The sequence below is a fragment of the Abramis brama genome, assembly GCF_963993115.1.
Source record: "Abramis brama genome assembly, chromosome: 25".
NCBI classification, from domain to species: domain Eukaryota; kingdom Metazoa; phylum Chordata; class Actinopteri; order Cypriniformes; family Leuciscidae; genus Abramis; species Abramis brama.
In genome coordinates, this window is record NC_139987.1 from 6,953,973 (window position 1) to 6,969,991 (window position 16,019).

General features: G+C 37.5%; 1 protein-coding gene across 4 annotated transcripts in view; it reads left to right on the forward strand.

Moving 5' to 3' along the window:
- The window catches only part of anxa3b (annexin A3b), a 103,101-nt gene that overhangs the window by 82,813 nt on the left and 4,269 nt on the right, over positions 1–16,019 (forward strand). Inside the window, exons 1-8 of one of the 4 annotated variants that reach the window (XM_084104615.1) lie at positions 8,492–8,597; positions 14,021–14,058; positions 14,306–14,393; positions 14,553–14,647; positions 14,737–14,850; positions 15,504–15,594; positions 15,681–15,760; positions 15,873–15,929. In XM_084104615.1, the coding sequence (XP_083960741.1) occupies positions 14,050–14,058; positions 14,306–14,393; positions 14,553–14,647; positions 14,737–14,850; positions 15,504–15,594; positions 15,681–15,760; positions 15,873–15,929 (534 nt within the window). In that variant the 5' untranslated portion in view covers positions 8,492–8,597; positions 14,021–14,049. Of the gene's footprint in view, positions 1–8,491; positions 8,606–14,020; positions 14,059–14,305; positions 14,394–14,552; positions 14,648–14,736; positions 14,851–15,503; positions 15,595–15,680; positions 15,761–15,872; positions 15,930–16,019 lie in introns of those variants that run through there. The other 3 variants (XM_084104617.1, XM_084104616.1, XM_084104610.1) reach the window with 3 other exon arrangements.

The window sequence follows — 16,019 nt, forward strand, 5'->3', positions numbered from 1 at the left end:
TTGTTTGTTTATGAATAAAGCAGCCTTTTTCACTGAAATGGTTGAATAGTCTGCTGACTCACTCACTCATGACAGTCCTTTGCCGCCCGCCACCTACTGGACGTAAAAATCGTATGTGCTGAAATAGTTGAAAAATCCCCACCAACACACAGGCTGACAGCCTGTTTTGTCACAATTTTTAATAAACAAGTTTCATGCATTTAATCAAGTCTTTTGGAACAAACATTATTACAGTGTCACATCAATCATCCAGTTGTTTTCAGGGTAAATACTACATTGGTAAATAAAGCTAGAATCATTCTGTTGGATGTACACTACTGTTCAAAAGTTCAAGAGTCTCTTCTGTTCACCAAGCCTGCATTGATCTGATCCAAAATACAGTAAAAACAGTTATATTATGAAATATTATTACAATGTAAAATAATAATACAATAAAATATAATTTATTTCTGTGATCAAAGCTAAATTTTCACCATCGTTACTCCAGTGTTCATCACATGATCCTTCAGAAATCCTTCAAATATGATGATTTGATGCTCAACAAACATTTATGATTAATATCAATGTTGAAAACAGTTATTTACCGTATTTTTTTTTTTTTTTTAGTTTGATGAATAGAAAGTTTATCTGAAATATAAACTTTTGTAGCATTATACACTACCATTCAAAAGCTTGCGGTTAGTAAGAACTTATAAAAAAAAATGTTGGGAAAGAAATTAATACTTTTATTCAGTACGGTTGCATTAAATTGATCAAAAGTGACAGTAAAGACATGTATAATGTAACAGAAGATTCTGTTTCAAATAAATGCTGTTCTTTTGAACTTTCTATTCATCAAAAAATCCTGAAAAATAAAATGTATGACGGTTTCCACACAAATATGAACTGGTTTCCAACATTAATAATCATAACTGTTTGTTGATCATCAAATCATCTTATTAGAATGCTTTCTGAAGGATCATGTGACACTGAAGACTGGAGTAATGATGCTGAAAATTCAGCTTTGATCACAGGAATAAATTGCATTTTACTATATATTCACATAGAAAACAGTCACAATATTACTTTTTTTTATCAAATCAATGCAGCTTTGAGCAGAAGAGACTTCTTTTAAAAACATTTTAAAAATCGTATCGATCTCAACTTCTGAACGGTAGTGTATATTTCATTTCATTATGTGTATTTATTTAAAAAAATATTGAAACCAAAACATGGTATTAGTGTGCAGGTAAAGAGGACCTCCACTAAGGCAAGCACAGTCCATTCCAGTTTAGCAGAGGGCAGTGGCAGGAGCACAGCAGAGGGCAGTGGCAGGAGCTCAGCAGAGGCAGGAGCGCAGCAGAGAGCAGTGGCAGGAGCTCAGCAGAGGGCAGTGGCAGGAGCTCAGCAGAGGGCAGTGGCAGGAGCTCAGCAGAGGGCAGTGGCAGGAGCTCAGCAGAGGGCAGTGGCAGGAGCTCAGCAGAGGGCAGTGGCAGGAGCTCAGCAGAGGGCAGTGGCAGTGGCAGGAGCTCAGCAGAGGGCAGTGGCAGGAGCTCAGCAGAGGGCAGTGGGCAGTGGCAGGAGCTCAGCAGAGGGCAGTGGCAGGAGCTCAGCAGAGGGCAGTGGCAGGAGCTCAGCAGAGGGCAGTGGCAGGAGCTCAGCAGAGGGCAGTGGCAGGAGCTCAGCAGAGGGCAGTGGCAGTGGCAGGAGCTCAGCAGAGATCAACGAAAGCGAAGAGCAGGTCAGCAACAGCTCAGAACAGCTAACTCCCACCAACAGCTCTGAACGGCTCAGCACCAACAAAAACTCAGAGCAATTCAGCAGCTTCTCCAAGGAAGTTGATACCTGGAGAAATCAGTTAGAAATATGGAGGAAACAATACTCCCCATGGCTGTACATCAATGAAAACAAAATTGGATGTATTGCATGTAGAGATGTTAAACGAATGTGTTCAAACAAAAAAGGTGTTCAAGTGGCAGAAGAGTGGGCTTTAGGGAGGGTCCAAGCAATGAATGTACGTGCCATGAGGAAAAAAATATACAAACACCGGGACAGTCAGGCTCATCAGAGGGCTCTAGAAATTGAAGCCCAGAAAGAAACAGAGATCCTCCCCACACTAACAGAGAAGGTTAACGATGAGCTTGTCAGAGAAACAGCCAACAGTATAAGAACAGCCTACTTTGTGGCAAAAGAGAGATTAGCATTCAGTAAAATGAGCAGACTGATAATGCTACAAGAGGTCAGTGGAGGAAAAATGGGCCCTTCACACCGATCAGATCATACGTGTATCGCTATGATTGAACACATTGCCACTAAAATGAAAAAGTCAATGATATCCGCATTGAAGTCCAATGATTCTTTTGTGAGTTTGACAGTTGATGAAAGCAGTAACTTTGGCAAAAGCTATTTAATAATTTACTTGAGAGCAGATGTGACAGGCAGAGATGACACTGAAAACATTTTCCTTGATCGTGTAGAGCTAGATAAGGGAACAACAGCCGAAGCATTGTATCAAGCTCTTAAGAATACCCTTTTGACAGCAGGCTTGGATGATGAATATTTAAAATCACACCTGATCAGCATTGCCACAGATGGAGCATCAGTCATGACAGGAAGAGAGAGTGGACTGATTGCAAAGTTGAGAAAAGACTTCCCTTCATTGAAGAGCATTCATTGTCTTGCACACAAGCTAGAGTTGGCAGTGCATGATGCATGCAAGTCTGTAACTGGATGTAACCACTTTGAAATCTTTATTTCAAAGTTGTATACGTTTTACCACCAATCTCCAAAAAATGCCAGACTGCTCTATGATGCTGGCACTCATGTTAACATCTCACTGCTGAGGATTGGGCAGATTTTCTCAATTCGCTGGGTTGCCAGCAGTTTCAGCACTGTCAGAGCTGTTTGGCGGGACTTTCCAGCACTTGCCACACAAATGCAGAAAGCTTCTGTGGATGTTCCCCGCACTGATTTGGATCGACGAAAATTCAGTGGACTATTGAGGAAACTCAGCAACACAGGTTTTGTTAAAGACCTTGCACTGATGAAAGATGTGCTGCGTGAGTTACAAAGCCTCTCTCTGAAACTGCAGAATCGAAACACATCTCTCACTGATGCCAGTCGGTGGACTCTTTTGACTGTGGAGGTCCTGGAGGCCATGAAAACAACACCAGGAAAGTCACTCGCAAAGGCAGAAGGGAGGATAACAGCATGCATGTTCAAAGGCATCACACTAGAAGCCTCCAAAGAGAATATCAACAAGGGGCAGTTCCTACAGGCTGTCATTGATAATCTCTCTGTTCGTCTCCCTGACTCAGAGCTTACTGAGCTTCTGACTCCACTCGAACCATCCTGTTGGCCCAAAGATCGTAATTCCCTTGTCCTGTATGGTGAAAAGGAAATTCATGACCTTGCTAAGCATCTAGGAGTAACCACCAGAGCTGCTGTTGAAGAGTATAGGTTGTGGAAACTTGAAGGTGACAATCCTGGGAAGACGATCAAGAGGCTGATAACAGCTAGCAAAACCTACCTGGCCACCTCAGCTGAATGTGAACATGGATTTTCAGCCATGAGTGATACCGCTAACAAGAGGAGAAATTCCCTGAGGGCCAAAAGCCTTTCTTCTGTCCTGTTTCTAGACGTCAATGGCCCTCCAGTGGAGCAGTTTGACCCAAAATCATTTGTGCTCTCTTGGTTGAAAGACGGTCATCGGCTGTCAACTCCAACCAAGACAGGAAGGCAAGCACAGACAAAACCAGACAGACCACTGTGGTCTGTTCTAGGTGGAAAAGTTATAGATTAACATTTATTCTTTCACCGACATTGCCTGTCACATGTGAACTCAGGACTTTGCTCTGCCATCTACCTTGTTTGCTTGCTTGCGCTTCCCAGAGCATTAAAGAGCCACTCCTGATGCTTGTTAGTAAAGCATTTGGTGTACTTTAAAAAATACTATAACTAACTAAAAAATACTATAGAAATATACCAGAACTGGACCTTATCTGAGCCACAAAATCTGTGTATATTAAATATGGAGTCATCTCAGCCTTAATAAGCCTGTGAACAAGCAGAACCACTGAAGGAAAGAAGAGAACAGAAAAAGAGACGAGCAGAAACACAAGAACTACAACTGACTTCAGCCACAGTCTTAGATGAAATCAACTGAAGAGAAAAGAAGACATTACATCTCTGAAGATCTCAGCAGAGGAGGATTAAACAACTCCACAAACAGCATTACCAGCTTCACTTATTACTAACCAGACTGACTTTATTTCTGTCAGACATCTACAGAAGTTTTATTGAGAATTAACAGAGGTTTAACTCTTATGTGTTTCATGTGACATAACCATGTCACCATAACAGTGATTTAGTGTTTCCATTAGTTGGGCTCTTAACTCTTATTATATCTTTTGTCTTTTTTAGCCACTGAGACAGTGTGTTTGTCAAACACATTTGCAGCAGCAAAGAAAGCTAAAGTGAAACAAGATCAGGTGATGATGGTTACCTGTTGATGGTTTTATAATCATCATGAAATAACCTGTTTCACTGATGTCTTTGGAATCTAACAAATGTGTTGATCCATTCATATTTTCACATCACAAACCCTGTTACTGCAGCATGAGATCTAGCAATAGTATAACAATCAGTTAGAAGACTTTAACAAACATGAGTACGAAAAAGTCAGTTTAATATGACACACACAGACATCAACAATCAGCATATGAATCTCAACAATATAATATTGCTAGATCTCATGCTGCAGTAACACAGGGTTTGTGATGTGAAAATATTAATGGAAAAACACAATTGTTAGATTCCAAAGACATCAGTGAAACAGGTTATCTCATGATGATTATAAAGCCATCAACAGGTAACCATCATCACCTGATCTCATTTCACTTTGTTTTTTGACAAACACACTGACACAGCAGCCAAAAAAAGACAAAAGATATAATAAGAGTTAAGAGCCCAACTAATGGAAACACTAATCACTGATATGGTGACAAATGAAACACATTAGAGTTAAACCTCTGTTAATTATCAATAAAAACTGCTGTAGACGTGTGACAGAAATAAAGTTAGTAATAAGTGAAGCTGGTAATGCTGTTTGCTGTTTTAATCCTCCTCTGCTGAGATCTTCAGAGATTTAATATCTTCTTTTCTCTTCAGCTGATTTCATCTAAGACTGTGGCTGAAGTCAGTTGTAGTTCTTGTGTTTCTGCTTGTCTCTTTTTCTGTTCTCTTCTTTCCTTCAGTGATTCTGCTTGTTAACTTATTAAGGCTGAGATGACTCCATATTTAATATACACAGACTTTGTGGCTCAGATAAGGTCCAGTTCTGGTTTATTTCTTTACTCTTGGCTGACATGTGGCATTGCTATGGCCTGCTTGTGGCCCAGATCTGGCAAACAGGAGTGGGCCACCCAAGTGCCAGATGTGGGCCGGATCTGGGCTGAAACAATGTTGCTATCTGAGCAGATACGTTTTCTATATTTCTATGTAACACATTATATATATATATAGTGTCGTGGAAATTCTTTCTAGACTTTAAACAATAATTGGAAGACAGTTGGAGATCTAAAAAGTTATAAGAATCATCTTTATTTCTTGCAAGAAAGGCAGTTCACACAACGGTCAGAGTCTGATATGAGAAGCGCGCCGACTTCCCCTTTTTGCCCAGCTTATATACACATAACTCTTCACACTTATTCTAACACCCCTTTGTTATATGCACACACTTACACACATATGTCAGTAAAACAACTGAGTATATATTTTCCAATGCAACACCTTTGCTCTTAGTGCAAGCGAGCTTATCCGTTTTAGAGAAAAACAAATTGTTCTTTCTGCGAATGCCCTTTTCAACTCGTCTTCAGCTATAAGGAAGATGATATGCAACTTGCAGTTTCTTTAACACCATGTATGGTATAAGCTGGCTAGAATAAAAATTTCCATTACAATAGTTATGTTCAGTTCTCCATTTCAGTTGTGGGAAAAGAGACTGAGTTTATATATATATATATATATATATATATATATATATATATACAGTGAGGAAAATAAGTATTTGAACACCCTGCTATTTTGCAAGTTCTCCCACTTAGAAATCACGGAGGGGTCTGAAATTTTCATCGTAGGTGCATGTCCACTGTGAGAGACATAATCTTAAAAAAAAAATCCAGAAATCACAATGTATGATTTTTTTAACTATTTATTTGTATGATACAGCTGCAAATAAGTATTTGAACACCTGAGAAAATCAATGTTAATATTTGGTACAGTAGCCTTTGTTTGCAATTACAGAGGTCAAACGTTTCCTGTAGTTTTTCACCAGGTTTGCACACACTGCAGGAGGGATTTTGGCCCACTCCTCCACACAGATCTTCTCTAGATCAGTCAGGTTTCTGGGCTGTCGCTGAGAAACACGGAGTTTGAGCTCCCTCCAAAGATTCTCTATTGGGTTTAGGTCTGGAGACTGGCTAGGCCACGCCAGAACCTTGATATGCTTCTTACAGAGCCACTCCTTGGTTATCCTGGCTGTGTGCTTCGGGTCATTGTCATGTTGGAAGACCCAGCCTCGACCCATCTTCAATGCTCTAACTGAGGGAAGGAGGTTGTTCCCCAAAATCTCGCAATACATGGCCCCGGTCATCCTCTCCTTAATACAGTGCAGTCGCCCTGTCCCATGTGCAGAAAAACACCCCCAAAGCATGATGCTACCACCCCCATGCTTCACAGTAGGGATGGTGTTCTTGGGATGGTACTCATCATTCTTCTTCCTCCAAACACGTTTAGTGGAATTATGGCCAAAAAGTTCTATTTTGGTCTCACCTGACCACATGACTTTCTCCCATGACTCCTCTGGATCATCCAAATGGTCATTGGCAAACTTAAGACGGGCCTTGACGTGCTGGTTTAAGCAGGGGAACCTTCCGTGCCATGCATGATTTCAAACCATGACGTCTTAGTGTATTACCAACAGTAACCTTGGAAACGGTGGTCCCAGCTCTTTTCAGGTCATTGACCAGCTCCTCCCGTGTAGTTCTGGGCTGATTTCTCACCTTTCTTAGGATCATTGAGACCCCACGAGGTGAGATCTTGCATGGAGCCCCAGTCCGAGGGAGATTGACAGTCATGTTTAGCTTCTTCCATTTTCTAATGATTGCTCCAACAGTGGACCTTTTTTCACCAAGCTGCTTGGCAATTTCCCCGTAGCCCTTTCCAGCCTTGTGGAGGTGTACAATTTTGTCTCTAGTGTCTTTGGACAGCTCTTTGGTCTTGGCCATGTTAGTAGTTGGATTCTTACTGATTGTATGGGGTGGACAGGTGTCTTTATGCAGCTAACAACCTCAAACAGGTGCATCTAATTTAGGATAATAAATGGAGTGGAGGTGGACATTTTAAAGGCAGACTAACAGGTCTTTGAGGGTCAGAATTCTAGCTGATAGACAGGTGTTCAAATACTTATTTGCAGCTGTATCATACAAATAAATAGTTAAAAAATCATATATTGTGATTTCTGGATTCTTTTTTTTAGATTATGTCTCTCACAGTGGACATGCACCTACGATGACAATTTCAGACCCCTCCATGATTTCCAAGTGGGAGAACTTGCAAAATAGCAGGGTGTTCAAATACTTATTTTCCTCACTGTATATATATATATATATACAAAGTATGCATTTTTGTTTGAGAGGTCATTTCTCATTTGAGATTTTCGTTATCCCTGTTTCTGAAGAAATTTGTCTTTGAAGAAAGTTTATGTCTTCACCCACTGGTTCCTGAAATTATTTTGATGTCTGTTATGGATGAATGCTGAGTTGACTTTTGAGAATCTCCTGGACATCCCTATGTTGAACTTATAAACTATTCCAAAGACTGTATCCTGTTTGCCCAGTTGTCCTGCACTCTTTGAGTAAAGCTCCTGGGTTCATACTACATCATTACAGCCTGATAGTATTTTTCCATTCTTTTGCTACTGTTTAAGTAATAAAAAATTTGTGAAGATAGATATCCTTTTGAAGTTACTGACTGCTCTCTTTTCACTGCTTTCGGAGACATTATGAAATAATTATTCCTGTGCCACTGTTGAATCTGACAGTGATACCATCCAGTGAGTCTGGAAGCCATCTGATTATTTTGTACTGTTTTTGAGACATTTCAATGTATTTTGAAGTCACTTGCTTTTACGGGTGTTCAAGTGCCTTATATGTAGTGCCCTGGTATATTTGCCATAGCTGCCCTTTTGGGTCTGCTGCTTTGTCACCCTCTAAATCCAGTATTACTCTAGTAAGTAATTTAAAAGAAGAAATATATATATATATATTGATCATAATATGCATAAATATATACAATTTATTAAAAACGCTTGAATTCATATATATATGTGTATATATATATGAATTCAAGCGTTTTTAATAAATAGTATATATTTATGCATATTATGATCAAATATATTGTATATTTTGTATAAAGTGTATATTGTGAGACTAACCAAACCCCGCCCAAAAAAACTTGGGGACCCCCCCATAAAAGACTTGACTCAATTCTCACAGTAGTGAAAGGTTGGCTTGCAGTTGCAGTACACACACAGACAGAGAGAGAGACGCTTCAGCAAGGTAAAGTTGTAAGTTTGCTCCGAAATCTACTGAAATCAGTGTTTATGCCAACCGTGCAGTTCTTTACCTAGTCGATTTTGATGTGTTTGTGTGTGTGTGTTACAATGCGTGTTGCCAAGTATTCGTGTGTAAAAGACGCGAGAATCATCATGTTTTGTTGGGTTTGCTCTCAGCGAGCTCGGTGATGTTAACGGATTTTGTCATTCTGTAGTGAATCGCTTATAAAAATTGCATAAAACATCAACTTTGCTATGATACTTGCGTGATCGGGATGTAATCCTCCATTTTGACCAAATTCATCATTAATGTGTAAAGATGCGCAGCGTTAGAATTAATGCAGCTTTACGCTTTTGAAAACATTACCAAAGCTTTTGATTGTGACTAAAAACTTTAACTAAAAAACAGAAGTTTATTGATTTACATATTATGGAGCTTAAAATATGACAATATGATTTGAATTTGAATTGTGTAAATTTGAATTATTTACAAGTGAAATCTAACAAAATTGAATTTTAGGTGGTAGTTTAAATAGTTCTGAATTAGATTTTTTTTTAACGAATATTGAACATTTGAAATTTAATAAATTGAAATTTTTTTATGGCTGAATTTTACAGACATGTATTTTCAAACAGCTAGTTTTTTTGTTCTGAATTCGTATACTGCAAATATTCAGTTTTAAAAAATACAGATTCAAGTTTTCAAGATGAAGAAATTCGGAACTTCAAATTCAGTTTTCTAAAATTCAAGTTCAAAAATTCAAGTTCAAAAATTCAGATCTTACAGAAAGTAGGTCACAGATCATCCACAGGGAAGAGTAAAGGATCTCAGATAAGTCGAACAGAGCATTTTGGCTGAACTGCAGTAGTTTTCTGCCGCAAACGCGGTGGTGGTTCAAGATAATCCATGTATCTTTCGTTAAGTCGTTTTTTAATATTAAGAGTAGAAAAATGAGAAAACAGCTTGATTATTAGATTTCTAATATAATAATAGTCCGCTGCAGCAGTTGCACGGAGCTTACAAAACGCGTGTATTGCAACTATAGGCTACATTTAATTTTCTCATCAAACAACTAGACTAACGAATGGCTCGGTACAACAGAAGACTTTTTCTCTGACCAGCAGTTGGTCTGAATTTGCTATAACCTATAGCCTGGACTGTATAGGCTAAGTCACGTTTTATCATGAAACACGCTGTGATTTATTCCAAAGTGACTCAGGCATTTAACGTTAAATAATCTAAATGTTGACTTTCAAAAGTAGGCGCGCCAAGAAGGCTATTCTCTGTATTTTGGTTCATTTTTGGTGTGTGCCAGAAAGATCTAAAGAGACAGAGACGCGCTAAAGCAGCGCATCATGTTGTTTTATTTATTTTTCAATGACATGATATTTTGTAGTCATTTTGAATACACAAATAAAAATATACATTTTACTGTTTCGAATGATGTCATATTATCTGTATGACTATAAATAACAGAGTATTAAGTTATTTCCCAGCAGTGGAACAAATCCAAGTGATGGCACTCGCGCATCGCGCTCTCACACAACATAGTAGCCTATCAGTTCTGGCGTTGCTTCATATCGCAGACTGCTCATTATCAAAATGAAACACAGTCAACCAAACATATAAAAAGTTATTCTGCCTAATTTAATTGGTCTGCGTACAATATAAAGGGCAAGCTGTGCCGCACACAGTCCTACTTGTTATTCCAAACATGTCCCTTGCTGTGAATACGTGTATTTTGGGACTCGACTGAAGTATGAAGCCTTCTTTATATTAATAGTTAGCATCCACATGTTACATTGCAAATATGAAAACTTTTGACTGAATGAGAGATGCGCGACCGTTTCGATTTAAATAAATTTGTTTAGGCTTGGCGTTTAAAATAGGCTAAATGTTGTTTGTAATAAAGGGCACAATATAGGCTATTTTTATAGTCTATGTAGCCTATATTATTTTATTATACATATGGCTACTTATTTTTCATTCTTGTTGTTTTCTGCATTCATTTGTCATACATTAAGGGAAAGTAAAATAGGCAACACATAGCCTACATGTTAATAGTGTTTATCATGTAAATGTATTTTATTTACAGGTCTTTTACACTATTGTGGAATAGGCTAATATTAAAATGTTTTTTTTTATGACGCGTTTCTCTCTCAACATGATCCGGTGTGACTTGCACTCATGTGCATGCAACTTATTTTCTGGCAAATACGGTCAGTTAAAAAATGTTGCTGTATTATTACAAAATGCATAGAGTGGAGACCATTTGGGCAAAAAAAAAAAAAAAAAACCATATTGTGTTCATTACCCCCACACATATTTGGGCTTAATCACTGTTATTATTAGGAAATGTATTTAGGTGTAGACAAAATCAGTTATGTTTATTTATAAATATGAACGTACCTCGCATCTCCCGGACACTAGCCGTTAGTCTACTTTGGGCTATTTTTTTTTAGCTGGCCAGTTCTCAAAATCTGTGTGGAAAAGCTGCGGAGCGCGGAGAGAACGCACAATGGCTTTGCTTTGGAAGTTTTTTTTTTTTTTTTTTTTTTGGAAGTTTAGTTGCCAGAGAAAATAACACACCGTTTTGTTTAACATCAATTGATACTCAATATTAATTAAATAAATAAATATAATGTCAGAGAATGCACAAAGCGCATCCTTTTCAGATGTAAATTATAATACATTTTAATAAAACACACAAGGCCTACATCATAAAACTCTTTAGTCTTAAGATTATGTATTTTAATATATTATATTATAATACAAATAAAAAGGCGTCATACTTCAGTCGAGTCCCAAAATACACGTATAGGCTAAATCAGCGTATTTACAGGGAAATGTTTGGAATAACAAGTAGGACTGTGCGGCACAGCTTGCCCTTTATATTGTACAGCAGACCAATTAAATTAGGCAGAATAACTTTTTATGTTTGGTTGACTGTGTTTCTTTTTGATAATGAGCAGTCTGCGATATGAAGTAACGCCATAAATAAATAAAACAACATGATGCGCTGCTTAGTGTGTCTCGGTCTCTTTAGATCTTTCTGGCGCACATCAAAAATGAACCAAAATACAGAGAATAGCCTTTTTGGCGCGCCTACTTTTGAAAGTCAACATTTAGATTATTTAACGTTAAATGCCTGAGTCACTTTGGAATAAATCACAGCGTGTTTCACGATAAAACGTGACTTAGCCTATACAGTCCAGAAAATAGGCTATAGGTTATAGCAAATTCAGACCAACTGCTGGTCTACACAGAGAAAAAGCCCTTTCTAGGCTCTTCTGTTGTACCGAGCCATTCGTTAGTCTAGTTGTTTGATGAGAAATTAAATGTAGCCTTGCAATACACACGTTTTGTAAGCTCCGTGCAACTGCTGCAGCGGACTATTATTATATTAGAAATCTAATACTCAAGCTGTTTTCTCATTTTTCTATTCTTAAAATTAAATAAAAAAATGACTGAACGAAAGATACATGGATTATCTTGAACCACCACCGCGTTTGCGGCAGAAAACTACTGCAGTTCAGCCAAAATGCTCTGTTCGACTTATCTGAAGCCGCGTTTCCATTACAGATTTGCGCAAATGTTTTGCGCTATTATCTAAATATCGATAAAAAACTATTGCGAAATGACGGTGTTTCCATTAACCGATGTTATGCGACTAACACGTCCTTTTTTCTCTCGCGATAAGTCATTCCAAAAATCACGGCAATGGACGTTGGTTTATATAATATCACAGCCACCGCATTAGACATTATTATTATCAATCGAAGGAGACGTGGCGTGTTATCCAAGCATTAATGGCAGGAAAGACCCTTATACTGCGAACGACACATAAAGCCTAAGCAGTTTCTGGGTGTTTCGCCCTCATTTCTGCTCCGATCTTTGATTGTGGCATTTATTTGAGATTTAGAATCCAGTATTCCTATAGGCTAATTATTGTTTCTTTTATTAATTTAATAAAGAACTCTGTCTCGTATTCTGTCCAAACGATCCATGTAGGCTACTTTTGTGTCACCAAAATTTTAATTTGAACTGGCTAGACCAACTGCTGCGCAAAAAAGTAAATATCGACGAATTTTCAGATATTTTTTTCAGTTTATGACTTTTTGCCCCTTTATTAAACATTTAAAATATTCACAAATTAATATGGAAAACATGTCGATTTTACTGGTTTTCTAAGGCCAAATTATAACCTGGAATTGATGTTTTTCCCGCAGTGCTGAATGAGAAGAGCCATTAATATTATTAATAAACTATTGTTTTGGCTAAAATCACATCTCCATCTCCGCTGTTAAGCAGACGGATTACATAATCAGAAGGTATTAGCCTTCGATTCGAATTTGTTCGTTTTAAAGTGGACATTTCAAGCTTTAGCCTACATTTTGTTTCAGTTCTCGCGCTCCAGTTTACGGAGATCATGAAAGTGCGTCTGATTGTTTTCTTTTATTTTACAAAAAGCACAACGTTTTCTTGTTGTTGTGAGTTTACACAAATAAAAGTAGTTGAGAATAATGTATTATTATTTTCTGTATGACCAGAAATGATAGAGTATTTTAAGTTGTTTCCACTGTTGATAGGAAAATGCAAGTGTTCGCGCTCGCGCCTCCGTGTCATGCAGTGCGCGCTCCACACTCAGCTTCCTTTTTTGCATAAAAGCGTCTTCTAAATATAGCCTATTAAATGTTATAATAAAATAATATACAATTATTATTATTTGTGTAGCTATACATGGACCTCAAACACACCGCGTCTTCTAAGTCAGGTGACTGTAAATGCGCAAAAACTGTTTCCATTGCAGTTTTGCGAAATATTCCTTTTTCGAATTGCCTGAAAAACCACCTCATGAGAGCGTAAAAACCTTTTTGCGATAAACGGGAGTTTTTGCGAAATTGACGTGTTTCCATTGTGCGTATTTTCAATTCGCAATTTCAATTTGCGCAATTTGAAGGGTAGCCTAATGGAAACGCGGCTTGAGATCCTTTACTCTTCCCTGTGGATGACCTGTGACCTACTTTCTGTAAGATCAGAATTTTTTAACTTGAATTTTTTAACTTGAATTTTAGAAAACTGAATTTGAAGTTCCGAATTTCTTCATCTTGAAAACTTGAATCTGTATTTTTTTTAAACTGAATATTTGCAGTATACGAATTCAGAAAAAAAACTAGCTGTTTGAAAATACGTCTATAAAATTCAGCCATAAAAACATTTCAATTTGTTAAATTTCAAATGTTCAATATTCGTTTTAAAAAAATCAAATTCAGAACTATTTAAACTACCACCTAAAATTAAATTTTGTAAGATTTCACTTGTAAATAATTCAAATTTACACAATTCAAATTCAAATCATATTGTCATATTTTAAGCTCCATACATTTCTGTACAATATAACAAATATAATTCTTATCTGGTTGCAGAGCTAAAAACCCAGCCACGAACAGCAAGAATGTTTTCTGTAAGTTGTTTGTTTTAGATTGACAGACTTCATTTACTTTATTCTTCTGAAAGTATGTGTGTGTGTGTGTGTGTGTGTGTGTGTGTGTGTGTGTGTGTGTGTGTGTGTGTGTGGAATCCCCCTCCTGGAATCCCCCTCCTCTCTGACTGTTACTGTAAGATTGTCATTGTATTTTATTAGTTTTATATACAGTATTGTATTTGAGAATATTTACTTAGTTATCATCAGCGTGATCTGTTTTATTAAGTCAACAGCACGCGGCACGATTAAGGAGAAGCCTGGCTTTAATCCAGTGGAGGATGCTGGTGCTTTAAGTAAAGCCATTAACGGCATTGGTAAGGAACTAGTGTGGACTTTTAGTGAACTTACACTGCACATGTTCAACTGAGATGTTGAAATCCTGTTCCTATTTATTTGCCCGCTGTCATTGACCTAATGTCACAATGAGGAACTGTGTGTGTAAATTCTTCAATTCTAAATTTTCAATTCTTCAGGAACTAATGAAAAGGCTCTAATTGACATTCTGACTCAAAGAAGCAATGCCCAGCGCCAGCTGATCTGTAAAGCGTATCAGGACTTCACTGGAAGGGTAAAACACCATCGCTGACACACATTCCCTGTGCAAATGTTGCAAATAACTGTTGTCTGATGTTTAAACGCATATGTGTTTCATCTCAGACTCTTCGCGATGACTTGGAAGGTGATACACATGGAGATTTTAAAGATGTTTTGGTGGCCCTGATCACTCCTCCTGCTAAGTTTGACTGCCAAGAGTTCATGCGTGCTATAAAAGTACACAATCTTGTTTCTTTTTGACTGCTAATAGTTTAAATGTCTTTATTTGGACTTTATTTTGAATTGAACCAAGATAAAGTCATTAGCTATGTTTCCATCCACCTATTTTTAAGCAAATTTTGGAGAGGGGTCTGTCTGCGTCCCGCGGTACTACAAACCACGATCAAAAACAATCTTTTGAAGTAAATTATGTTATGTTTCATGTATGAAATGTTTGTAAGACTATCTTATATTGCTTTCGAATCTCATGAAGTATTAAATAACAGCTAGTAAAACATAAATTATACTATCAAATTAATACAGACTCATGGTAATAAAAGCTAAAAACCTAGCGCCCAAATCTAAACCTTACCCTTAAAAAGTACATTTATTGTAGTTACTGAATTACTGAAATTTACTCAATTGAGGCGGATATTTTTTTATTTTTTTTTTTCGATAAGAAGCAAGCAACTTCCATTTTTATTACAGGTATTTTGTGCCAATTTGCCAGAGAGTGATGATTTTGTTCTCTTAAGCACATGGGATGAAACGATGCTTTATTCGCTAATGTGTTATGCGAAATTTCAATTTGGCACATAAGTTGAATTTGCAGCTTTGGATGGAAACATAGCTATTGAAGTTCAATGCTAACAGAATGAGTTTCATCACAGGGTGCTGGTACAGACGAAGGCGTTTTGATCGAACTATTTGCATCACGCTCCAACCATCAGATCAAGGATCTGTGTGATGCATATTTGGCTGGTTTGTATCTTTTTATGTTACTTATTTAATTTTTGTTTTTTTGGGTACTTTGTCCCTTGGATCTCATTAAAATGTCTATTTTCCAGAAACCGGAAAACCTCTGATTAAAGACCTGAAATCTGACGTGTCAGGGGACTTTGAAAAAACATTGTTGATCCTCGCTGAGGTTCAGTCAAATGATTTTTTTTTTTTTTTTCAGTCCTGCATCATATTTAAATTCATTCAAATGAGTTATGTAGCCGTCATGCCTTCAATTTGTTTGTCTTTCTAACTAAAAGGGCAAGAGGGATGAAAGTACCAATGTGGACGTGGCAAAAGCTAAAGAGGATGCTAAGGTGAAGTGAAGACACTTTTGCTGATCTTTTGTCAGTTGTTCGACCCCAACTAAATGCATCAAATGAAAAACCAAAATGTCCCAAGAAAGA